The 26,301-nt window shown below is 41.6% G+C and overlaps 1 protein-coding gene across 1 annotated transcript in view; it reads right to left on the reverse strand.

Moving 5' to 3' along the window:
- The window catches only part of nphp4 (nephronophthisis 4), a 96,629-nt gene that overhangs the window by 21,643 nt on the left and 48,685 nt on the right, over positions 1–26,301 (reverse strand). Inside the window, exons 8-13 of the mRNA XM_062392913.1 lie at positions 22,064–22,251; positions 13,982–14,142; positions 13,056–13,239; positions 4,702–4,836; positions 1,901–2,100; positions 426–643 (exon numbers count right to left, since the gene is read on the reverse strand). Coding sequence (XP_062248897.1) covers positions 426–643; positions 1,901–2,100; positions 4,702–4,836; positions 13,056–13,239; positions 13,982–14,142; positions 22,064–22,251 — 1,086 coding nt within the window. The remainder of the gene's footprint in view (positions 1–425; positions 644–1,900; positions 2,101–4,701; positions 4,837–13,055; positions 13,240–13,981; positions 14,143–22,063; positions 22,252–26,301) is intronic.

The raw sequence follows: 26,301 nt of genomic DNA on the forward strand, positions 1-26,301 counted from the left end.
TTAACTAACGGGTACGGAGGGCCCAGCCATCACATATCTGATCCCAAAAAGTGTGAGGATGTGGCATCATTTACTCAAGCAGGATGAAAATAGGTTTTATGAACCATTTCCAGAGTTACTACCATCACCTTTGGAAACACATTCAGAAGGTGTGAACACGGCTTCACAGTGGGACACGGCTTGTTAGGGTCTGATAATAGAAAACGCAAACTGTAAAGACACACATGCACAGTTGGCGTGTTAGGCTGGAGGACAGACTGATGAACTTGTAAAATGAATCCTAGTTTTAATTACGAAACACATGACTAACACGTAATAGTTTCCCCGGGTTTCCAATTTGTCACTGGAAAATACGACAAGACTAAAGAGCCATTGGAGGGCGGTGGTGCCGGCCTGACACCACCTGCCTGTTCGCAGAGTCTTACCTGAGATCAGGGTCATCACTCTGGATGGTGACGCTCTGAGGTACATTAAAAGGATTTTTAAGGACAAACTCCATGTACTCGGCGCAGCCCAGGCTGGCATACAGGAGGTGCTGGGTGGTAATGGCCTGGCCCAGCATGTTGGCGATGCCGTCCGACCTGCTGCTCTCTTCACTGAGTTGGATCTGTTGAAGTTCTCTGGACAGGGGGGCCTCCGAGGTCTGCTCCTAACACCCAGAAACAACAGCAAAGGCTGAAAACGAAACTTTGACACAAGGCCACACAATATCTTCTTTCTCAGAACTCAGCTTTTTTCAAAACCAGGAAAATAAAACCTGGGGGTTGTCACAATAATCAAATAATCCATCATTTTCTCCATGACTTTTCAGAGACTATTGAAAGGATATAATAAATCGATACATCCATGCAGCTACATTCTGATCAAATGTTGTCGGAACATGTTTGTGGAATCAATGCTTTGCAGGCAGTCAATATTAATGTTACACACTTTCCTTCACAGTCAAATGCTGTGAACATGAAACAACCTTTTTGAAACCTTTGAGACGATTTGATTTTTTCAGAAAGATTCCATAGATCCAATAATTCATCAGCCCTGGAACACTGAAAACAGGTATTTGAGAAAGGATATACAACATTTTCTTCAATGTTCACGTTAAGTTTGTGCAACAGAGCTCTACAGCAGATGCTTGACGGTGAAGGTGGAGGTTGATTATCTAAAAAAAGTCTAGAGTCAGTTCGCTGCAATCAAAAATGTAACTGTGTAGTCCAATGACATGTGAATCCATCCATCCTGTGTCATTTCATGGACTTGTGTCCCTTTAATATTATAGAGTACAATAATCTGCATTATATCAGGGATTCTAGCCGGAAGGTGCCTTCGTCCTTAAAAAATAGATGAAACACCTCAAATTGAGTTTGAGAATGAAGTTGCTAAAGCAAAGTGTGTAAGAAAATAAAATATTCCACAGGTCTAGTGCACTGAAATTATGCTGAGGATAAACCTGGTCTAAATAAAGTCATGGCTATCAGCCCAGAAAAGTCCAATCCAAATTGAAATGCAAAGCAAGTCTGAAAGTGCAGCACCACACCGTTGTATCGGCTGTTAGGAAATATAATGTGTAAAGTGTCTGAGACCGACATGAACCACAGCCAAAATCATATTTAGCATGTGCAGCCATGGGTGAAAGTACAATATGTGCCTTCAGGTAGGAGAACAATTAACACCTTTTTGTACAGTCACTAAAACACAGAGGGCTGACGGGGACACGCTTTGTGATTTGTAACACCGGCAGGCTGTCGGTGAGACGCTCCACGCCTCCGTGAAGCCACCCTCATGACAGGAGACGTTGCTCTTCCTCTGTGTTCTGATTTCAGTGAAGAAGATACAAAGGGACACTATTGTGTGCAAATTTATTTTTGGTTCACCCCCTGGGCCCAAGTGCAAAGATTGACCTCACCGTGACATTAGCTGCTTGTACACCTTCCCTGGCCTCTCGCTGACGCACGGCGGCCATGCAGTCCAACTTGCGGCGCACACCGTCGGGCTCGTTTAGGTTGAGCTCCGCTGTCATGACGCTGTCAGGTCTGATCCTGTGTCTGTACAACGGCACGTGAGCCCCATCCATCTCAAGTCTGTGCGCCTGTGCGGCGTTCCTCGCTGCGGAAGGAGAGACAGACTGCAATCATGAATACATTCACTGAACAGAGTGGACTATAATCCTGTCTCGCCATTTCGACCGTATGTTCTAAAAAGCCTCCAAATGTCCAAGGGAGAGAGGGGCCGACAGATTAAAGTGTTGTTGGAAAACAAGAAACAACAGCTTGTACACATGCAGACGACAGTCCAGTCAAACAACTGGCACCACTACAACTGGACAAACGCCCTGTTGCACGGAAAACAGACCCACTCTCTCATCCCCAATTATCTTTCACCTCCATGGCTATCCTTTGCAGGCACCAAAATACCAAATTAAAAGGACTGATTCATCTACTAGTCTCCTAATAATCCAACCGCATTTGGACTGGATCATGCAAATTACGCGTATTCTGTAAAAGCTTTAGCAAGACAATTAGCCTAATCCTGTATTTTGAACAACAATGAGAAAACAACAAATATACAGACTCACAACCCCCACAAATTACGTTTCTGATTTTTGAAAACAGCTTTACTCCTCCACTACTAATACAAATACTCCATGTGATGTAGTATGCGTAGCGGCATGTGGGAAGATAAACCCGGACTGGCTGCAAGTGGCCACAAATGTTTGTCAGAAATGAGCAGCACAGTTTGGAGAAAGGAAGTATGTGGCGCGTCAGTGAAATGGGCTTGAGGGAGATGTGGGAATAAAGGAAAAACGAGAAAATAAGAGAGAGAACGTTGCACAAGGCTTAAAAAGAATCTATCAAATTAAAGATACTATGAATCATTTACCAACCTTAATTTACTCGTATCTGTGCTAAGGAAAATAGAATGTGTATGTATCAAAAACTGACAAATAACAAACACTGGTTATTCTTGGGTCAGATTGAAGTTGTTGTGTGGCTGCTTTGGTTTAAAAAACATTAAACATTGGAGACATTTTTATAATTAAAGGAGATAATAAAACTCCTTTTCAGTTTTTTCTTTCCTCAAGTGTGGATAGTTAAATCGGCCAATCATGGCAGACTTGACTTTATCACGAGGGGGCCTTAAAGAGACAGACGCTAAATCCAAGTGTTTCAGACAGAGGCTGAAAAGAAGAACAGCAGTAATGGACAGTTTGAGGAAGGTGATCTAAAACTTTCCAAGTGATTACCCAAAATAAAATTATGAATCTGAATGAGTATAATATGTTTCTTCGAAATGGAGCAAGGACTTTGTAGAAAAATGTGTATATTCATAAACGTACATTAACAAAACAGGTATTGTTATTGTTTTGTTATCTGCATGATCTTTGAGTATCGTACAGCCACAAGTATGTAACACAGACCCAATGTGTAACCAGTCAAACTTAATAAACAGAGGATAAACAGATTATGTGGAAAGGGAATTTAAGAACATTTTAGATTATTATTATTGTACTATACTGTATCTTGAAATAGATATTAGATGTACAGTAAATGAGTGAATTAAATGTCCCTTCTCTCCCAGTACCACTCAAAATCCCTGGAGAGTTTTCCCAAGTAGCTTTATCAATGGGGGATTGGGTCAACTGCCAGTCACCTGATCAGATAGTGTCCAGCTACACTGCTCGCTTCAAAGCCACAGGCCGAGAAGGGGACAGGAGTCGGACTGACACACACGCACGCGCACGCAAGCACACACTTAGACACGCACACAGAAACACACACAGTGCAGTTGCTCTGTTCCACATCATGGCTTAATGTTACGACTACTCCAGTGGAAGCAGTTAGACAAATGCCTAAGTGTCATGGAGAGGAGAGAGGAGAGAGGAGTTTAGTGTGCAAAAGAAAAGTCAGTAGAGGGGAGTAGGTGAGGTGGAGGAAGTGGTGGGGGGAAGCTGATATATGTAAGATAGAAAGCAAACAGTGAACACATTTGGAGTCAAACTATGAATTAATGATTTTTCTACAGAATAGATAGAGACACATGTTTGTAGTGTGATATGAACAATTATTTGTGTAAAGTAATTACACAAGGACTCTATATGTTCTCCTCAGGGACTAATGTAATTCCAGACTATTTACATCATTACGAGCAATTATCTGCTGGTTTTCAACCACATTTTCTTACCCGATCCATCCGTGTGTGTGTGTGTGTGTGTGCTCGCACGTGTTTCAGTGCACATTTGAAGACAAATTTAGGAATACACGCCAGTTGACTGGCGACAGCTTGTCTAATTGAGGAAAAAATTGGTTTTCCCAGCATTTGTGTGTTAGTGTGTGTGTGTGTGTGTTTGCCTCTGCTTGAACTGCACAGCTGCACATACACACATACACACACACACAAAACACAAACAGCACTGTGGCTAGCCACCAAAGAAGCTCCTGAAAGCTCAATTAGGCTGAAAATTGAGCAGTTCAGTGGTGCAGCCAAGAGGCAGAATGTGAAATGGATCTGGTTGAGTTGATCGTGGAAGGAGCATGGTCACTGCCCAAATGGAGGACAGTAATTATTCCATGCTGTAAAGTACCCACACACACGTGCTGAGTAATACAGTGAAGGGTAAGTGAAGAATAGCCTGGCGTGCACAGCGGAGTCAATTGGCTTGTTCGTCAAACAGACAGGATTCAGTGGGCCGTGGAATAAAGTTCTTGCCGTTGAGTTGGAGGATGTTTCTGGACGACAGGCTCCCTCCTCTGAAGCCACTGGTGACTTGGCGAGGTGTGATGATGTGGGAAGGAGACGGCATCACGTCCCCTGCCCTCCTCAAGTTGGGATCTACTGGACACCCTGTAGAAGACAGATACAGTTTTAATTTTACATCTCATTATGTTTAAATGCCAAGCACCTTGTATAGCCAGCTTTAAAAACCACATAGTGAAACTGTTTCACCTAAAAATAGCAGCTTCAAAATTAATCTGATGGTAAATTGACTCTTGAGTAGGGAGAATAAGACCTTTTTCATTCCCAGCCCTCACCCTGAATGTCTCTTCTTACTCTATGTTACTTTGGTTGGTGGGTATGAGGAGTGTTACTATAAAATCAGGCCCAGGAAAGAGTAACGCTGAACTGCAGATCAGTTAAAAAGACATTGAAATCCTTAAAACCAGCGATTATCTCCATATAATACACGAGAACAACTTTGAGTTTGTTGCATTTGTTAGAGTTCTCTTGTGTTTCAAGAAGGATGATGAGGAATATGTATGGAGGACCATACATGACTTAAGTATAAATAAATACGAGATAAATAAATAAATAAAAAAGGAAATAAATTAATTAATACAGAAATAAATAAATATATATGTTAATAACAACAGAAATGTCTGAAGAAATGTCTTAAATATAATTCCACAATTATTTATCTATTCCCTGATTTATTTTTCGATTACAGTGTCCTTATGCTAATGACAAAGGTAGGCCTAACCAGTGGCCCCAATCCCAGGGTTCCAATGGGGAACGTTGACATGGCTTGTTGTTTGATCTGCCATTATGTGCTTATTAATGTGAATAGTCTTTTTACACACCACTTCTGTGTAGCTCGAGAGACTTGGGTGTCTTCCACATCTTGGAGTAACAAGCAGACCAAAAATAAGTTTTTAGGCTGACGTTCTCTTTGAAATCAAATGTGAAATTATACATTTTCATTGTAGTCAGTGCCAAAGTGAAGACAGTCCAGCCCTGTCCAGCCCTTAAACCCTGGCTGAGAACACTTGAAGCAAGATCAATACATGGAGACAAGCCTACAGCAGTTAATTAGAGGCCTTAAATTGCCAAAGAGGTCTGGACACAGAGAGCTGGCAACGTGATGAGTGTCATGCTGATGGATGGTTAGTGCTGGCCTCTGTCAGGTTTGGCTGACCTCTCAGTATCAGGGATGCAGATCCCTGCTCCTACCAGCTCCCCTTATTTCTGGAGGTGAGGGCTGTCCATTTTTCTTTTAATACATCTTCAGTTTTACATCACAGCATAAGGTCTGTAATCACCGAAGTTTGGTGTAATCAACTAAATGGCAAACTTGAGAGTTTGGGCTCATGCTTCAAAACTGCCTCTCTACAACCAGACCCACCTTCAGCCTGATTTGTTTCCAAATTGTGTTCCTAAATCGGGAAATTATCCATCTTTTAATATTGATATTAGGGTTAACAGTAATGCATCCTGTGTAGAGCCCATACAGTAGCTGTGGGAGAGGCTTGCTTACAATGTTGCACACACAAAGTGGCTGCTAATGGAAGTGTGGCAGATAATTGATCAAAAAGTCACAACCACAAGAGCATTTTCAAATACCACAGGTCAAAAGTGTTTTGTGCAATTTACAGGTGTCCTCAGGTCCCCACTCCAAATCCGTTGGATACGATTTACAACGGGCGACAGAAGAAGCAATTAAAACTAAAGTTTAAGGCTTTTCGAATTACAGTGCACTGTGACACAAGGCTCCCGAGGCTCCTGTTACTTTCCAGGCTTTGGAGTATCACAACAAACCCCTACTGAGGTGGTTAATTGTAGCTTAAGAAGTGTGAGCATTTTCCGAGAGGCTCTGGCCCCCCTCATTCAGGGTGCTTTCACATGAAATATGGTGAGTGTAGCAATTAAGTGGCTTTACTCACACCTCAGTGAGCTCGTAGGAGTTTTAGAAGGCGAGCCAAAAGTACACTCCAAATCTTTTAAAGGCAAACTCCTTCATCAACAACCCTGATAATGGGCGTCGGCTAAATGAGAAATGGGGGGGCTGGTGTTGCCGTGCAAACAGACACAGACAGCGCGGCCCTGCAGATTAATGGCGGCGGTGTCTGCCGTCCCAATGGGTTCCAATCGTCATCCATCACCCTTCCCTGGTCACACAGCTCAGCCGAATGTATTTGTTTGAGTTATATTTCCCAAATATTACGGTGAAGACATTACTTGTCCTGTCACATAAACATCTCTAATCAATAACAAAGCCATAGAGATCTCATCCCAGCACCTCATTATGGGCTTTTCAGCGTACTTTCTTTTGTGTTGAGAAATGTTTGGATGATGGATTGAATCGTACAACAAGTCTGCAGGGATGCGATAAGACAAAAAACACACCCTGCGCTACGTGCCCACAATAAAGAAAGTGGACTGATGTTAAGCCTAATTATGACCCCGTGATGTAATCATTCCATCATTTTAATGAATTGACTATCCCTGGAACAATTATCAGGCTCATCAGACAACATCTACTTCAGTGCTTATCCAGGTTGACGTGGATGACTTGCTGTTGGTCACATTATCTGTCACTAAATGCTGAGTCACACTGGTATATTATGACGACAGGTGGCAGAGAAGTAAGGGAATACTCCTGGTGTGCGTTGCAGAGAGAAAGCCCAGCACAGCGTTGGCCGCCCTGTGTTGTCTCTGCTGAGGAGAGTAATTGTGGACAAAATGCCAGGGGCCGAACTCTATCAAATTGATCGACTACCTCTTGTTGCATGACAATAGCTCTGCCGGGCACTACCCCACCTGCCCGCCCTCTTGGCTCGGCAGGCAGCTTTTGAGGTTAAGGCCACAACAACCCACTGATTTACTGGCCCCCCAGAACAAATGGGAGCAAGCACCAAGGGGATTTCAAAGTAGTCTGCAATATTCGATTTCTCCTGCTTCCCTGTTCCAGGCCACTGACCTTTCAGAATAAGCTGATTCTCTCTCACCTCGGGGCTAAAAGCAAGGTTGGTAGAGTCAGGCCTTAATGCGCCAACAGCAAGAGCTTTTAATGAGTGAGACATACTATGGTGTACATGCCCCTTGGGGAAGTCACCAAGCTCAACTAATTGTAAGGTAAATTTCCCTGATACTGTGTTCCACCTGTAGAAACTCTGGGCAGGAATCTCTTTACTTTCTCTTGCTGCAACAGTGAGTCTCTCCAGGGCTTATCAGGCGGCTGCAGATGAGGAGCGGTGTGCAGTGAGAAGATGGTTCTAATCTGTCTTCTCTACAGTGCTGAAGCAGATGCATGCTTTTCGATTGTGTGTGTGTGTGTGTGTGAGAGAGAGAGTGTGTGTGTGCATATGTGAAGAAAGAGGAAAAAAAGGCCTGCAAAGTGAGAGAGAGAGAGAGAGAGAGAGAGAGAGAGAGAGAGAGAGAGAGAGAGAGAGAGAGAGAGAGAGAGAGAGAGAAAACACAAGTCAGCAAAACAATTTAATATCAATACGCTTCCCCTTCTGTCACACATGAGCCTTTCTGCCGTTAGGGTTAGAAAATATTACCAACATGTGCCCAAATTGAAAATAAACTATTCACTGTCTCAATGTATCTGAATGTAGCTATTACTATCAACTCCTCGGATCTGAAATAACCAGCACCGTATATTTGCACTACTGCACATAATCGCACTATTGTTTTTTTTTTCAGGTATATATATATATATATATATTTAGATACATATATATTTTATTTTCTATTTTACATTTCTGATATTTTATATCATTATTTTATTCAATATTTTTCTTTGCTTGTAATATTCTGAGTATTGCTATAAGAGAGCCTGTGACCCAAGCATTTCATTGCCAGCGACTGCTTAATGTTATTGTTGTGCATTCGACAATAAACTCTTGAAACTTGAATATAGAGTTGGGCCAGAATAAACTATTGTAGCCTTGGCTCAGGGATTAAATTGGATCCATTTGGAAAAATTTAAGTAGTTCAAAGTTAATATCAGCCAAAATCAGTATCAATCTATAGATCAAACAACGTTGTGTCATAAAACGTGCTCACTTGGAGAGATGAACCTTCAGATATGTACCACGAAACCCTGAAGTTTCCCTTCAGCTCTATGAAGCTTTATAGTCTGTTTTTATTCATCGGTATATGTTTCCTTAATCACAACCTCTGCTCTAATCAATGTTGTTCCCAATCGTTGGAATTTAAAGTTCACCCAGACAAAGATATGATAGACACAATTAAGGCTAACTGCCCACAGCCAAACATCAGAGAGGCAAGAACAGTTTCTAGCTGGTGGAGATTTTGGCAGAGACCAAAAACAGGCCAAAAGGAAAATGGAGGCTACCAGGTGGCTGGCGGTGCGACTTCAAATGGATGTATGGGCAACTGCACACGAGAACCAATTCAACAGCCTCAGCTTAAAATCTATAATGATTCTTTCTTTTTTTGTAACTTCTTTCCCATCCATCCTTTCCTTTCTATCCATCCGACATCCATTTATACGTATATGTGAATGTTTGTTTTAGAGAGTCAGTATATATTAATCATTAACACGTTATTAATCAGTCAAGAGCATGGGCCGTCAGTAAAAGCTTTGGGCTTTACATCATCATGACACCACAGATAACAAAGATTATTCATTGTTTTCTCATTTCTATTTTTGGGAACAACATTAAGCATCTCTCTTGAATGTGTCTCTCCCCCCCACCTCCATCTTCCTGCTCGCCTCGGAGCTCATGTGGAGTTAGCAGATGAAATCAATCATAGCCCTCCTCTTAGTCCAACAGTGGAGTATCGCTATCAAAGGACGAGCAGGAGGTTGTCACATTGTGCAGCGCTGGTCTGCTCCTGCTCTCTGCGTGGGAGCGCTGCGTCGCCTCCTTAACACCTCCTTCCAGAGCCCTGAATGTTCCATCCGTGATTTCACAACTCTCTATAATTCTGATTAAGCCACTTCCTTTTGTCCTTTACGACGCTAATAATAAAAGCTGCTTCACAGCGTGTTTGAAAAGGCCTGACAGTGTATATCATTACCATTAATGAATTACTCGTCAATCCCACCTTGTGATAATTAAAGGATATAATTTGGTCTTTCACTCGTTTTCAGTTCCAAATGACGGTGTGCCACTCACTTTTTCCAATAAAGCCTAATTCTGATTAAGTCCCAACGGAGCGGCGTAAGGACATGATTAATGGCGTGCATGACTGAAACACATAAAATTAGAAAGGGGAGAGAGTAGCATGTAGTGAGGACTGCACTGCTTCTGAATTATGATGGCATGGTTCGTATGACTATATTACTAATACATATTTTTGATTTTCTTTTTTGTTTATAGGGCGACTATGTAACACCATGGCTCGTCTGGGACAAAAATATAGAATATTCAACATTCTCATAGACCTCATGTGATCAGAACAAGAGTGGAGTCACATCAGTGAGTCACATTGAACTCTCTGTTTTCAATCCCTGATGTTGTGCTGTTGTTCTGAGTGCTGCAAAGTTACTTTCTGCACAAGTCGGTTCCAAGCATCAGGAATCGGAGGGATTATGCCCTGTGAGGCGCAGGGTAGCTTAACAGGGATTTCAAAAAAAGAAATGCAACATCAAAATGCCTGTAAATATTTAGTGAATGAAAACAGTATTTTTGTTAGGGAAGAGGAAATCCGAGCAGTACAGGAGTGAATGAACTGATACTTACACTGCTGTATATATATATATATATATATATATATATATATCATATGATGAATGGATCAAAACAGCAGGTAACCATGAAGTTTTGAATTTTGAATTAAAAAAAAGAGCAGTTCAGGAACAAAGAGCCTTTTTTTAAAAGTAGATAAGATATAATTATAAATGAGGTGGACTTCTGCGGTGGATCTAATTATGATTATAGGCTACAATTCAAGAATCTGTGACACATTTAACTAGGCAATGTTATAATGTAACAATGCATGACTAATAATAAATCAGCACAATAATGTGACACACTCCTCGTCTTTCTGCTTGGCCTGTGCATACTTTCTATACCACTCAGTGATACCACCCTAGAGAAGCCACAATGTGATAGATAGATAGATAGATAGATAGATAGATAGATAGATAGAAAGATAGATAGATAGATGAAGAGATGATAAATGGGGAGATGCTAGATGAATAGACTAAAACACTGATGTGCGCAATAAGGGTTGGAGATTTCATCAGTCCAGTTTGTTTAATGACTTACATGAATACATGTATGAATATAGCTTAATATCTTCAAACGTCAGCTTTGATGAAGATATTCCATAAAAAAATAAGGTTAATCTCAATTTGCATTCCCACTCTGCCATCAAACTACACGCAACAAATATTTCTTTAGTATTGAAACTATCTCTGGATAAAAATATCAATTCATCTGTCATATGGTTTCTGAATCAATTCCACAGCCTCATCCTAAAATCTATAATCGTTTCTTTTGTTTTTTCTTCTTCCATATTGTAACTTTTAAGTCATCCATCCTTTCCTGTCTCTCCATCTGACGTCCATCCATACTTTTATTTGCATGACTGTTTGTCATGTCTGAGAGACAGTATATATCAATAATCAATAGCAGGTTTACTGAACCAAATTTGAAAATCAAAAAATGGGAGTTATAGGGTTCTCATGTGATATTGGTGAAAGACTATACCTGTCTTCCTCTCATTTCTGCCATCCTGCCTCACAAAAGCTGTCCACGCTCTGCTACACCTGCCTATCTATAAGTCTGGGTGTATGCATGATTGCATGCCTTCTTGGCGTGTGTGAGTGATTTGATATCCACACACGCTTGTGTGTGTAAGTGTGTGTCTGTGTTTGTCCTTCCCATCAAAGGTCTGCCACAGTCTTCATACAACATTCTCCAGCGCACAGTAGGCATTAGTGTGTCAAATCCTTAAAACCACCGAATGGGAGTGCTAATTAATTATGGCTTAATGAAACTCGAGAAACACAGTGGACATAAAGGTGGAGAGAGCATGGAACAAAAGGACAGAGGGTGGTAGACAGAGTGTGGGAGGGAAAGGTAAGAGGTAAATGGATGAATGTGAGACAACAGCACGACACTGATAAAGAATGAAGAGAGAAGTTTGAAAGTGAGACAGGCAGGGACAGATGGAGGCAGAAACAAAGAAATGAGGTTGCGAGTCTCTTGCCCTAAATTGATTCTGACTGTAGGCCAGGCCGCCTGATGGATATCTGAGCTTTGATTGGAATTTACATGCCAGACAAAACCCTCCCCTCTCCGTCCCCAGCACACCAAATAACCCACTGTGCACTCAACCTGCTGCGAGTGATAAGCGCAATGAGAAAGTGCTGGCATATTTAGCCCTAACAATGGGACTCTGCAGAGTTTCTGAGGCCCAGAGAATGATGCATTGTTTATGATGGAGGGGGGGTATCATTTCAACAGTTGATTAATGGTGAAGAAGCGATCATCAGCAGCCATCACGCCATGGGGGAAACACCAGGCCCAAATTGGATGAGTGGAGGGGAAGAGGAAAGGAATGTTGCTCGATGGAGAGGAACTATCCCATTGAGATATTTCGCTTTGGCGCTGTGTTTTCTTTGGGAAGCCTGCACACCTCCAGAAAATGGAATATTTCAACAGCAGCAGCAGCAGCAGCAGCATGAGCAGCAGCAGCATCCACCCTGGGGATTCAATGTCATTTCCCACCTCTACACTTCAATAAAAGCAAACAGACAACATTACATTGTAATCTGAGGCTCCAAATGGATATATGACCTGAATATAAAACTCTCCTGCAATTATTTCAGAGGAGATTAAGGTGATATTGGAACTAGAGCATCTTCTTGAAAGCTAAAACAAACTTTCTCTACATTTACCTTTCTTGTTTTGGGAACAAGAACTACCCAGCTCTTGACAACAGCCCTCGTCTCATGCATGCAGTCTAAACCCTGTATGCTTTCCCAATGGGAGCAGTATAAGATATAGCATGTGTGATCCATCAGTATCTCCACCGCAGGGAAGCAGCACACATAAGCCTACTATCTGGCTGGTCAGTGGAATTCATACATCAATGATAATAACAATCACGTCTACACAGCGTCAGTAGAAATCACCAGTTTAAATATGTTATATACGTTTCAGAAAGGGAATGTTGGTATCCGAACATCTCTGCTAATAAGAGGACATCATTTAGTGGGATGTTTTTGTGTTGATTTCATCTGTCTAGACAAATTATTCCAAGGACGGAAATTGAATCTGCTGCAGCTACTCACAGCCCCTGAGGATAACTCTGGGGACTTTCCCTTGATTCTATTCATTGTAAACAATTCTTCCTGTACTCACCAGTGTTGCCTGTGCGTATGTGCAGACGGCCCCTGACAATGGTGCGGATGGTCATGGGGCTGGAGGCTGAGTGTTGGCCCAGACTCGCACTCATCAGCAGGGCGTCGTCTCCCACATAATCTGTGGTCAGCACCTCCACCTCGTGAAGCGCCTGCACTGCTGACTTACCCTGACGCAACATATACTGGAGAGGAAAGATAGGGCGTGAGAATAAGACATAGGATGCACTGAGTGCAAAATGTACTGATGAGGCTCCTTGGTTCTTCTCATTAAATGCTTTACAAAGTTACGAGACAAATCGATTCCATTTCCAGATTGGCATGACAAATAGCTGAGTTGAAAAGATCCACATTAGAAAAAGGCCTTAATTTGCAGTTAGTTTTTCTTTTGAAGCTCAAATAGGAGGAAATGTTGCTGAGCACTCTTTGGTCAAATCCACAAAAAGCAAATAGGAGTGATTTATTTGTCCTAAACAGACTTATGTTGTTGAATAGCCACCCAATTTACTTTTAAAAAAAAGAAAAAGAACGAGACAATTTTTGCTCTGAGTAACAAACAGTGAGAAACAGTGTCTGTTGCTGTGATTTGAGAAAAGCTGGTTTCTACAAAACATTGTATTTGTCACTTTATTATCAGCAGCAATGTAGCAATGCCAGGCTCCCGCTACAGAATATGATAAAACAATCTCCAAATGCTGCATGAAGCCACGACAGCCGCATCAAGATAAAGGTGCGTCATGAGTTGAGTTGACAATGCCTGGGAAAAAACAAACTGTGTGGTTTATTTCTCTTCTTTAAATGCTTTACTCTGGAAATTCAGGTCAAATTTCAAATGACTTTAAGTCTGTTAAATTGGAGTTCATGTTGTAGGTTAACATTCACTTATCACTTTCACACTTGATACCTGATTCAACCTGAGTCTTTCACCTTAAGCTCGATGGCAGTAGATCCTATGAGGAGCAGTGAGTCGCTGTCCCAGATGTCGATGTGCATGGTTTGGAGGGCCAGGTAGCGAAGGAACCAGCGCTTCTCTCCTGGCCTCAGGAAACCATCATCTACTCTGAACTGCACCTGCAGACCTGGAGAGCCTGGACAAGAGGAGGGGAGACTTCAGACCAATCATAATAAGCATTATATTTTACCAATAAAAGCCATTATAAGATTCAAAACACCAAAAATGGTACCGTCCAAATAATAGATTTCAATGCATAAAACACTAGACACATTTGAATGTACCAAAGATGTGATATAAACCTGATTGATAAAATAGATTAGTACAATAGTCTAAATAAGACACTGAAATGAAAAGCACATTCTAAATGATCCAAACCCAATGGTCATTCTCAGAATAATCAATAATCAAAGTAAGACCTGTACCTTAGTCGCATTATGTAGATATGTTTACGTCTGAAATGCATTCTAACATCCTGTTGGAGTTTTCACAGCATTTTGGGACATTGACATTTTGACAGTTTGCTACCGCTTGACGACAGACGTCCTGAATTCAAGTGTGAACAAGTAGCAGGATGTAATGTTGATGTGAATCAGAATTAGACAATGCTGTGTGACATAACATGTAAACTGGAATATCGAAGTCATGTTTAATGTGAATGAGATCAACAGTCAGAATGTAGTCAATGAAGTTAATTAAAGGTATCCTGTATGAGTTTTCTAATAAAGAGACATTTTTTACATTCAGTTTTTTGCACCAAAACACAAAATAACTGACTGAAAACATTATATCCAGATTAAACTTTCTTTAATATTTAAAACCTATGTTGTTTATATCCATGTGTTACAGCTACAAAGTGGTCTGAATTTAGTGGAAGGCATACTTTCTGTAAAACCTTGTGGACAGAACTAACTGGTAGAAGCTCTGTGCAGTGACTCATTTGGTCGGCTGATTGCACTGCATGGGAGTTCAGAACCCAGGGAGCACCGGGCCATTTCACAAAACCAAGAGCACCTTCAAGATTATAATGGCTCCTAACACACTGCCAGAAAACCACAAGAGTGATTCCAGCAGCAGGATAAAGGCATGACTTTAATCAACAGAGCCCCAAGAAACACTTCTGGACCTTTAAGAGGATTGCATTTCGCTCTTTCAGAGAAAAAAATATACACAGTGTGACGATTGAGGCTATTATTCGGACGACAGGTGGCTGAAAAATCCCATTTATGTATTTAATTGTATTCACCATTTATTTTGTCCTTCCCTGTACGGCCACATGCAGGGTCACACAGAACCTGCCGTTCGATTTTTTACTAAATCAGTTTGAAGTTAAAGCCAAGATTCAGTTTGAGAATGAAGAACAATTGCCCTGTGATTGTCTGATGACGGCTCCTCAATGTGCCGACTTGAAATCACGACTCATCCTCTAACTTGGAGTGATTCAAATCAAAGTGGCCCCACCAGTGATCCCACTCAGCTGGTGAGTGGGCACGCCCAACCCACAGCAGGGTGTTAATGTAGCTGTCCAGTAAAAGTGTGAATGTGGGCTTGTGGTTTTGGTTTGCAGAGGCCTGATGTGGTCTGCTTTAGTAAGATGCAGTTGAAAGCTCGGAATAGCCAACAAAACGTTTGTGCTTCGCTTATTTTGTTAAATTTAGTAAACAAGTTAAAAATGACTCTACACGCTTCAAATTGATCAGATTATGTAACGGTAAGTTCTGTTCAAAGCAGAAAACCCTCTAAAGCAGCACTGAGGCGACCAGGAGACACTAAAACTCAAATATATGTGTGTGGGTTGCAGCTCCTTAAATGTAGGTTACAGTTGAGGAAGGTTACATTGAAGGTTTCACAGACAGCTGGGTGAAATCCACCCACATCTGATCAGCTATCTGAAATGAAAAAATAAACAACATACCGACTTGGGGAACCTCCAGATTGTGTAACGCAGAGAACAGTGACAACCATGTTAGGTTTACACCAAAAGACCTTTACAGACTTTAAGATGGAAGCAGAGACCAAAGTCATATTTCTGAGCTGCTTCATAACTTTTCCTCCTTTAACCTAACTCAGGCAGACTCCCCTTCCTCCCCTCTACTCAACCACCCGCCAACTCTCTCCACTCGGACCATTAATTCTCCCAGCATGCTCTGGGCTTGTGTGCAGTGGACGGGTGGCAAAGAGAGCGTAGAGGGGAGCAGGAGAGAGACAGAGAGTGTGCTGTGTGTGCGTGTTTGTGCGTGTTTGTGCGTGTGTGTATGTGTGTCTGTGCTCACAAGTAGGAAAGGATTGTGAGATCAGGCTAAAGGGTTGTACAGGGTGGTGTGTGTGTGTGTGTGTGTGTGTGTGTGTCCTTAAAAAAAAAACCTGGATGGCTTGCCACATGTGTGCACAGCAGGCCAGACAGGCGGAAAATCCTGCTGGGCATCAACAACAACCCTGTGAAGCCTGCAGGCAAAGAAAATAATGAGGATGCACAGTTGAACAGATAGATGAAGAGACTGATGACTGAGCATCCCAGTACGCAATCGTTACATTTACCAATATACCTACGAGCAGCTGTTCTTTTGTTTGAAAAGAGAAAAATAAAAACACATACTGGCCACTTAGGTATTCCGGCTGCGATTTCAGGGATAAGACGCACTTTGTCAGATTTGATATAACACCACCAGTTGATTGTTTTCTACAGGAACATTGAAAAGTAATAATTCGCAACATTTTAGACAAATACTTTTTCCTTCATCTCAACAAACAGCTCACATATTTTGATCGACAAAATCTGATCAGGTTGAGAAATGTGAAGTGTATTATTAAGGGAGTCACATAGCTGCAGTGGTTTCAGCAAGTGCACAACACAGACTTTGCAAGAAGAAAGCAGTGTCTGCTTCCTGGTTAACAGTACCACCCATAGGCTTTACAGCTAGGATGGAAGAGATCAGTGTTTACTCCAGGGTTAGGGTTAGGGTGTTTCCCCACACCTTAACAGTCATTTAGTTATTAACATTCTTTCAGTTCAGGCTTGTGTAATGCACCTAAGCCATAAAATGGTCAGAAAAATACATTATAACCCATGATCTATCAAGATGGCCCCACCTGGCCCCCCTTGGAAGCACCACTGCATGGAGGCACATTTCTCTGCACCAATCAACAAGTGATACTGGTCCTCTTTTCTCTTCTCATTAAACACACTCAGAGCTGAGCATTGATTGTAGAGTGAATAAAACTAACACAAAATAATCTGTTCAAGTACTGGCCTGGTCCTATTATGACCTCTGATTAGTGTTGGTGTTTATTGTGTGCAATGTGAGGGCAGGCCAGTGAGGGGGTGGGGAAGGAGAACAATTCGGCGGGGTACCTTGAGGTAAAAATCTGTATTTATTTATGTAAAGTTGCATTGTTGAGTTAAGTCATTTGAGTAACTATGTAATTTTAGTCACCACGATTTGGTGCAAGCCAAAAGTTGGCTTTGGCCACAGTTGATGCCAAACCCATGTTAAGTCCCAGACATGTCATTTAGGGACAGTGAGTACACGCCCCCACTGTCCTGAGAAGAGTTTGAATCAGGGAGTAAATGTAAACAGTTGTGTGGGTGGACACTTTGCTGTGTAGGGCACAGACAGATGAGATTGTTCTCATTCCTGGCAAATAACTGCCAAGAATGACACAGTTCACAAATTGATCTGTTGTAACCATTAGAGACTCAGATCTCTCACCCGCTGCTGGTTTGAGATCAAATTATTCTGCAGCCTAGCAATACATATTATTACACACTTAGCAAATTGCTAATTCCTTCTGTCACTGATGAATTCTTGTAATTGTTATTGCCTAGGGTTTAAACGATTGAGTTGCTTGTACATAATTGTAAAAATGTTACACTAGTTGCGTAAGCAAAATCAGTCATTGAGACAAAACACTTCGCTGCTTGAGCTAACTTGCATGAGATTAACAGCAAGCTGGCAAATTGTCTCGATTATTCCTCTGTTCTTGAGTGTTTAATGGCACAATGTTAAAAGCCTGAAGGAACTGATTGTCTCTATGTATCAGAAAACAAAGCAGAGAAACGCACAAAGAAAGTTTTTGTTTTGCTGTGAAGTTTTTATTTCTAACTTCCTGTGCACAGAGCTTGTTTCCTGCTAGTATAAAACACACAGCACCAGAAGTGAATGTGTGAGAGAAGATGGTTCTGGTCTTGGATGTTCCTCTTTTGCAGCCGCATTGTGACATAACTTCTGATCAAATGTTGCTGTAACACTGACTTGATAGCGAGACAGAATCTAATTCTAATGAGTGCATGAAGAGACATGAAAGGGTTGTCCACCAACAGCCTGGAGCGGGATTCAGAATTCAATGGGCTTCTTCGGAACTTTCCACCCAGCAGGACAGAGAATCACAACACTGAATAACCACTGAAGCTTTGAAGCTCAAACTCAGATTCCATATTCTCTCTCAACCTCTGTCTTAGTCTCTCACCCTCACAGACACACACAGACACACACACACACACAGAGACACACTGAAGGATGAGAGAGCAGTCAGTGGATCATTGATCTTGGACAATACTTAAATCATTCCCGTCTTTATAGATCACTTAAACCTCAGCCACTGTTCAAGGTTTACATTAACATTAATTTGTCCAATTAGAGAGAGTACGATGACTACAAAAGGGTTATCGGAAAAAAAGTGAAATTAAATGAACTCCCTTAGTCATTGTCTATGAAATATATTAGTCCCTGTGTTATAGCTGCAGTTGTACCCTCTTTTCAATGGTGCTATAAGTAAAGTTAATGTATCAAAATGCCTGCGTCAGTACTGCAGGTCCCAACACAGTACTTTTTGAGTCACCTTAGTTTACAGACGCATTGTTAATGACATTTTAACATGGCAGATGAAATATTAAGACTGATGTGATGCAAACAGCTAACATGTTTAACAAAAGAAGACTCATGACTCAATTGACTGAACTGCAAAAATATCTAGTGATCGAGGTGAGGTTTCAGAGAGATGTCCTTCTGCACCAAAGATGCATTTGAAGATCCCTCCAATCAGATACAATTGAGAGGTGGTCTGGGACACAGTGACATTGCTAACATGGTGGTTTTCAGCAAGTATGTTCACAACCTTAGTTTAGCATACTGGCACGCTTAATATCCCAATTAGCACCTAGCAAGCTGAGGCTTATGGGAATGTCATTGGTTTTGCAGGTATATGGTCAGAAACCAACATGATGGTGGCCTGAGATAAAAAGAGCGAGTCACAGTGAAATGGTACAGCAAACATAGTTTCACTTTGAAGGGGCATTTTTGCTTTTTTCAACCTGGGATATAATGAGGTTATGCAAATGTATGACACTTTGCAAAACTTTGAAAAGTTTTGCGAGACTTGGGATTGTTGCAGGAAGACGGAGGTGGAAACGCGAGTCAGGGAGAGAGAGTTGGAGAGAGGAGCTTCCATTTTACTGAGAGATATAGGCAATGAACTATTATGGCTGAAACTTTTTCTGATGTGGACAATGTAGATGAAGTATTCAATTTCGAGGGACATCCCTACTTTTTTGAGCCGGACGAATGAAGAGCTCCGACAAATTAAAGACTGACTGGACAGAGTCAGAGGCAACAAGCAGAGGAAGGACAACTAGCTGCTGCATGCTGGAGAGTGAGACTCCAGACATGTGAAATGACTCTTAGCAAAGACCCAGAATAACAATTTGAGCCTGTTCATTTATTAAAATTGGGAAAAAAGCACTTTGAGTGGACATTTGTTGGACTGTTGCATTTGCCTCATAAGATAACATTTCAGACACAGCTGCCGCGTCACGGCTGCAGGCAGATATGATCTACTGGACCGATTCTAAAGACTTGTGCCATTCATTTACACAATCACACTGATAAACATAGAGAAATTCCCCTTTAAATGTCGTCAAACAGCAGCGATAAGCCTTGATTAAACCCAAGAGTTTTGTCTGTGTGTTTTGTCTGTCGTCTTTCCTACTTTAGAAAGCAACTACGAAGAAATAAGAAGCAAAGATGATTTTCTGTTTTCATTTCATTCTCCCCTTTTTGATTTCTTTTCAGCTCATCTTATCATCTCTAAATTACTCTGATTATATAACTGTTGTGTTAACAACCATAACATCAAGCCAAACTTACAACTCTCCTACAAAATCAGATCCAAACAATCTCAGATGTTTATTGTGTAATTGTTTGTTCAGTCTTTGTTGGTAATCTGATATACTTCACTGATGAAACTTGTAATTTGTGGGGCAATGAAAAATAAAATTAAGATCATTTCCAAATGTTCATAAACCTTCCTCATATCTGCTTGTAGTGTTATACAAAAACAAATCTGTTTCCACTGAATCAACTCAAGTGGCTCCTTTTTGTCTGTAAACAGTATTTATTGTAGTTCATCATGCAGAAAGACTCAATACAGATGTGTCAGGTTATTAAAGAAGAAGAAATAGGTACCTAGATAAATAATGAGGGAAGCAGTGAATTAACTTTAACAGCGTTTAAAGAGATACTTCACCCAAAAATGAAAATACACACATTTTCTACTCAACACTATGCTGTTGGAGGGGTGGGTGAAGTGAGTCCACAAAACACTTTTGGAGTTTCAGAGGTAAACAGTGTAGCAGCCAAATCCAATACATTCAAAGTAAATGGTAACCATTTCTTCAAACATGGGGCTTACATACACTTGGATGACACCACAGGAGCAGTATGGAGGCATTTTAGGTTTTCTTTCTGTTCTGGTCACCATTTTCTTGTCACCAAATATTGTATTTGATTTGGTAGCAACGCTGTTTACCCCTGAAACTCCAACAGTGTTTTGTGGACTCACCACTCCATCTGCATAGTGGTGAGTAGATAACGAGTGAATTTTCATTTCGGGTGAACTATCCTTTTAATCCTTCAATAAGAACTTCATCAGTTGCTAGCAGGAGAGGGGGAAGGGTCTTATCCTCAGAATATATGGAAGGATCTGTGCGAACGTAGGATGGCTTTGAGGAAGTGCGCCCTGGATGATATAGAGTGAGAGAGATGTGGAGACAGACAGAGAAATATTGATGGAGGAAGACTGGAGTGTGTGTCTTGGGAATGGAGAAAATGTGTAGGCGTTGGAGGGGGGGGGGGGGTTGTTTGTGTGTTCAATATCACGCTCTGTCAGAGACTGTAATATCTCTTCCATTTCATTAGTTGCTACATGAATAGACTTGACATCACTCAGCGCCCGCTCGTCTGATTGAAAGAGAAGTGCCTCAGAACATCATGGAGCATCATGGAAACAAGCCCGGAGTTTGTCGAAACTGATTGCACGATGTTAACCTGGAGTGCACCGATATATATCACTGCCCGACTTATATCCACAATCTGTAACTGATACGTGACTCTGACCTCACCACTGTCAGTAGTGGGGAAAAAATTCATGTTTGCACCCACTGAGATGGAGATTTATGCACCTAACAGCACCTTCCACTGTCAATTCATGTTCTCAAATGCCTAACAATGAGGTGATAGCATACCAACATCGCTATCTCAAGAAGTCTCCAGAGTGCTCATGCTGGTTGTGTTTTTTTTTTTTTTTTGTACAGCACACCAATACATCAATATGGCGTAAGCTTGTATCACCAAAAGCTCTCTTCACGTCCGTGTTGGTCGCTTCCACAAGTATGGCTCCTCTTTTATATCCTGAGATATGTTTTCTTTTTTAATTATTATGTCTGTCGTGTGAGAGACATCATCAACGTCATCAGGACACCCACTTGCTCGCAGAGAATCTTCTATTATTCTGTGCACTGTCCATAGAAAGTCCACAGGAAGTCTGGAGCCTCCCACTTTTCCTTCTCACATACAGCCCCACTTGATAATGTCTCTTTTCCCTTCCTCTTATTTGCTTATCAGACAAAGGCTAAAATTAAGGAAGAAAAAAACCTTTCCAAAGTTCACAGAACCTTTTTCATTGTTTCATGCACCACACATGTTTATCTGGGCGATGGAGGGCGGGACTCTCCACTTCAAAGGGGAAATGAAGAGTATTGTTTTGCAGCAGTGGATCCTTACCAGAGTTGACAGTTCCATCTCTGTTGATGGAGGCCACGACACAGGGAAGTTGATCGCAACGTTTCTGTTGAACCTTGTCACTCTTCAGCAGTTTGAGCTTCTGCGATGTGACCGGTGGGAAGCGATAGAACTGGAAGGTGAAGTGGATGTTGTCCGGCCAATCAGGACCAACACCCGGCGTTTGTATCCTGCCAAAAAGATGAAGCCAAGTGATTAATCAAACAATTATGACATAATAAAGGGTGGAATCATTTCAAAAATAATACAGCAATACTGCATGTGAGTGAACTCACAAGTGACTGATTTACTGTCCAGAGTGTTATCAATGAAAAGTTAACTGGGATTTTTTTATGACGGAATCTATGCGACAGGTGAAGCAGAATGCACATTTGAAAATGAATGTGTGAAAATGCCATTAAAACCTGGGAAGGTAAGTCACTTTTCAGATAATGATTTACCGCAGACAATTCCAGGAAAGCAAGAAAATCCGATATGCATTTCATTCACGTCCTCGCAGAGCTGGTAATTCAGCTTTATAGCTACTTAAAAGTGCAAACCCTATAATCATAATGTGGATTAGAAATTAAAGGGGTAATTCACACCATAAAAAAAAATCACTATAATTTGTACTGCTCAATGAGAAGGTGAAAACTACACACTGCACCTTTGCATATTATAAGTGGATTGCTTATAATAGGAAAAAAGGGAATACATATGTTTTTCCCCCCCGTTTTTTTCTCACATTTCTATTTGCTTACTATAACTCCTATGGAGAATTAGACGTGTCTGTGATGATGACAACCTGCTGGTGTTGTGTTCTCCTGTTCATACAAACACCACCTACTGTGTCTGATTTCACACACGCATACAGCCCTCAAAATGCCACAGTGAGCCTGGAAGCACTAGATACTGGCACTGAACACACTGAATAAAGAGCGACTTTCAGGACGAGCCTCTTTCTGTTGCTGTCTGATGAATACATAAGTAATCAGCAAGCAGGGGATGCTGGGAGGCTCCCTATCACCACGGTCAGCCTGTCAGGGCTGAACGTTTCAAAGCTGGATCTCATAAGCACGGCGTGTGACCTCCCAGTGGATCACACGATCGGATGTTCCACTGTTAAAGACGCTCCCGCTCACCGTCTTCACAGAGGAGCCGACATCAATATTCATTCTGTAAACAGAAAAGATTGATAATTATGCGCCCGGGTGAGAGGCCTATCCACGGGCGCTCCGCTTGCTTAAGTGCTGCTGCTGCTGCCGAAGCCCCGGTCTGCCATATCGGTTTGTCATAATTATGAGCCAGACCTCACCCCTCTCTACAGTGAGCCACAACGATTCCCAGTCTATGCTCAAGTGGGTACTTTCAGGTTGCCTCAAGGTGGCCATGACAAAAGAACCTGGGGAATCAGATTAAGATTTCATTACACTGCAATGTACAAAATTTAAGTGAAAATCCATACTTTCTGATATTAAAATATCTGTGTTGTTTCATTGTGTTGTTTCGTTGTTACCCAGAGGCTTTCAATATTCGTTGTGGTAATCTTACAATATAACTCGTTTTTCGTACTACCAGACATCCTTCAAACTCGCCTGCAGGAACAAAGTGATGTAATTGCCAGCTTGTTTGGAATAAACAGGATTGTGATGCTATGCTGGGGAAAGCTGCAGGTAGGACACATGTCATTACTGCCCGTTAATAAGGGCGGGAGAAAGTGACAAAATCAGGATGTCAGACTCTAAACTATTATGTAAGATTTCCTCTGAAATTTTTTGGTGTAATTTGGTGAATCTGTGGTTTTGTTTACAATCTGTCGGACAGATGTACTTTCTGTAGTCTGACTTACATTCATTTAAAATTTAGTAGAAGCCGTCTGTTGAATTAAAATTGAGTGAAATGAAAAGCCACCCATTATCTACTCACCCCTATGCCGATGGGGTATTTCACCAGAAGTGCCTAAGTTAGCGGACCTAAGCATTTCCGACAATCCCTGAATGCACCTCAACAATATATATCAGGCGATATTTAGGCTTAAAACAGGTTGTAGATGAACTCGTTTGGAGTATGAATGTTGGGGCTTGGGGACACTTGGATGACACCACACAAGCAGTTTGGAGGCAAGTTATGTTTATTATGTCTGAAGATAGGTCATTAATGTCTTCAGTTGTACCCCCCCCCCCCCCCCCTCCCCTCCATTGGCATAGTGGTGAGAAAATAATTAGGGAATAATCATTTCTGGGTTAACCATCCCTTTCTTTCTTCTTCGTGTAAAATAAATATGACCTTGTGTCACTTACATTTACACTGACTCAAAAACCTCTCCATTTGTTGTGCTTTTGTGCTGTTCAGGATCAACTGGATACCAAAGTGGACACCCGACGTCCTGTAATAGACTTGAAATCGATCAGAAAGATTTCGCAGCTTCTTACTCGGAAGATGAAATTCTCCTTGTTCCTGACAGCCCCTCGGGATCGGATGGACCAAATGGTTTACTTTTCATCTTTGCTGCGCGACAGAGTTTTATCTGCTACTGCAAAATTCCATCTCGATTAGAATTATAAAACCAATGGACTCTGTTTGTGAGATTTCAGTGCATGGCGATTTGTTATTGGATAACGGGTTGAAAATGCATATGAAAAACACGACGATGTGTTTCCTCCAGGGATCTTGACTACAACTACAACTTTTACTGAAATCTGCAAATTTCGTCAATTAGGAAAAGAGTAGAGAGTAGAGCGTCATGTGAAAAATGAAATGAGGTCCCGTTTCTGGAAATTCAAATCAACAGCTCTCTGAAGTGTCGAGCAGCCTGGGGTGAGGAAGAGATTTACCCTTTAATAGAAATGTATTAATAGATCTATCCATTCAGCTGTAATACTGAGAGGAGCATTATCATCCCATCATCCCGTGTCCTGAACAGTAGGCAAATCAATAAAGTTGAGTACAGGAAATGGCAGTATGGTGGGAGGTCTATGATGAACAAGACATATGTGGATTTAACTGCTGACAGCGCTGATGACCAGATACAAGGACACAAAGAGTGGTGGGTTTTGTGCCCATCCATCAGGAACCCCCCCCCCTCCTCCACTGTCAGCCCCCAACAGAGGGGATGCTGGCTCCAGGCTTTTTGTGATGAGCCACTGACTGGAAATGTGTTTTTGTGTTATTCTTAAAGCCTACTTTCTGGTGTGTTTGTGTGTGTGTGAGTTTATGGGTGTGCACTTGACATGAGAGCGGAGGATGACTGGCAGTACTTTAAGTCTAGTTTAAGTGCATTGAAATATTGCCAGCAGTTCAAAGCCGTACAGTTCAAAGCCATGCCTGCAGTATAAAAACAAAACAAGAGAAATCTCAACGTAGGCTGGGAAGGCGATGTCCTTGGTCGTCAAACACAATACAGGAATGATGTAAGAGCTTCTGTATACAGCTACAGTGGGAAGAGAATGAATGGGAACCCTGCGGAATCAACCGTTTTCCTGATTGAATTCATTGTAAAATGTGAAATGATATTCGTCTAAGTAAGAAGTGGATTCACAGTGCGGGTCTAAAAAGTGAAACAGAGGATTCGACAACTGGTCGATCCTCCTTTGGCAGCAATAACCACGGACATATTCTTAGAATGTCTGGTGTGGCCAGCTCGCTTGAGGTTATACCACAGTGTTTCTACTGGGTTCAGGTCTGGGTTCTCCATCTCCGTTCCATCACCAACTTCTATTGCGCTCCAGCCAGCGGAGAGCCACTCTGACAGTATCCCACAAGCCACCTTGATGTTGAGCTCTCCAGACCCAGATGCGGCAAACAGCCTCAAATCACAATGCTCCAACCACGATGCTTACCTCCGCGATGATGTTTGAATGTTGGTATGGGGTTTCCATTTACTCCATACACACATAGTGCTGCACGTTCTTCCCAAACAATGCAACTAGGATTATCAGCCCACTGATCATTCTACCTTGGTAATCATTTAAACTGGACGCCACATTATAGGAAGAGCAGGCACCAACTAAATCCTTTCAGTTATAAGAGAGTTAGGCTGACTGTGGACTGGTGATTATCTCATATATTAAAGATGACTCAAATATGATGTCATAATTTCCAGCTTTATACAAATCGAAGTGTTTTGATCGTTAATCCAGGTTTCGCTAAACCTCACTTACTTTTTCTTGCCACTATAAAAAGTGAGTAAATTGGGGCCAGTAAGATGCCGTAAGTCAAGGACTGCTCTCTTTCACTTACAA

Source organism: Platichthys flesus, chromosome 7 (genome assembly GCF_949316205.1).
Source record: "Platichthys flesus chromosome 7, fPlaFle2.1, whole genome shotgun sequence".
NCBI classification, from domain to species: domain Eukaryota; kingdom Metazoa; phylum Chordata; class Actinopteri; order Pleuronectiformes; family Pleuronectidae; genus Platichthys; species Platichthys flesus.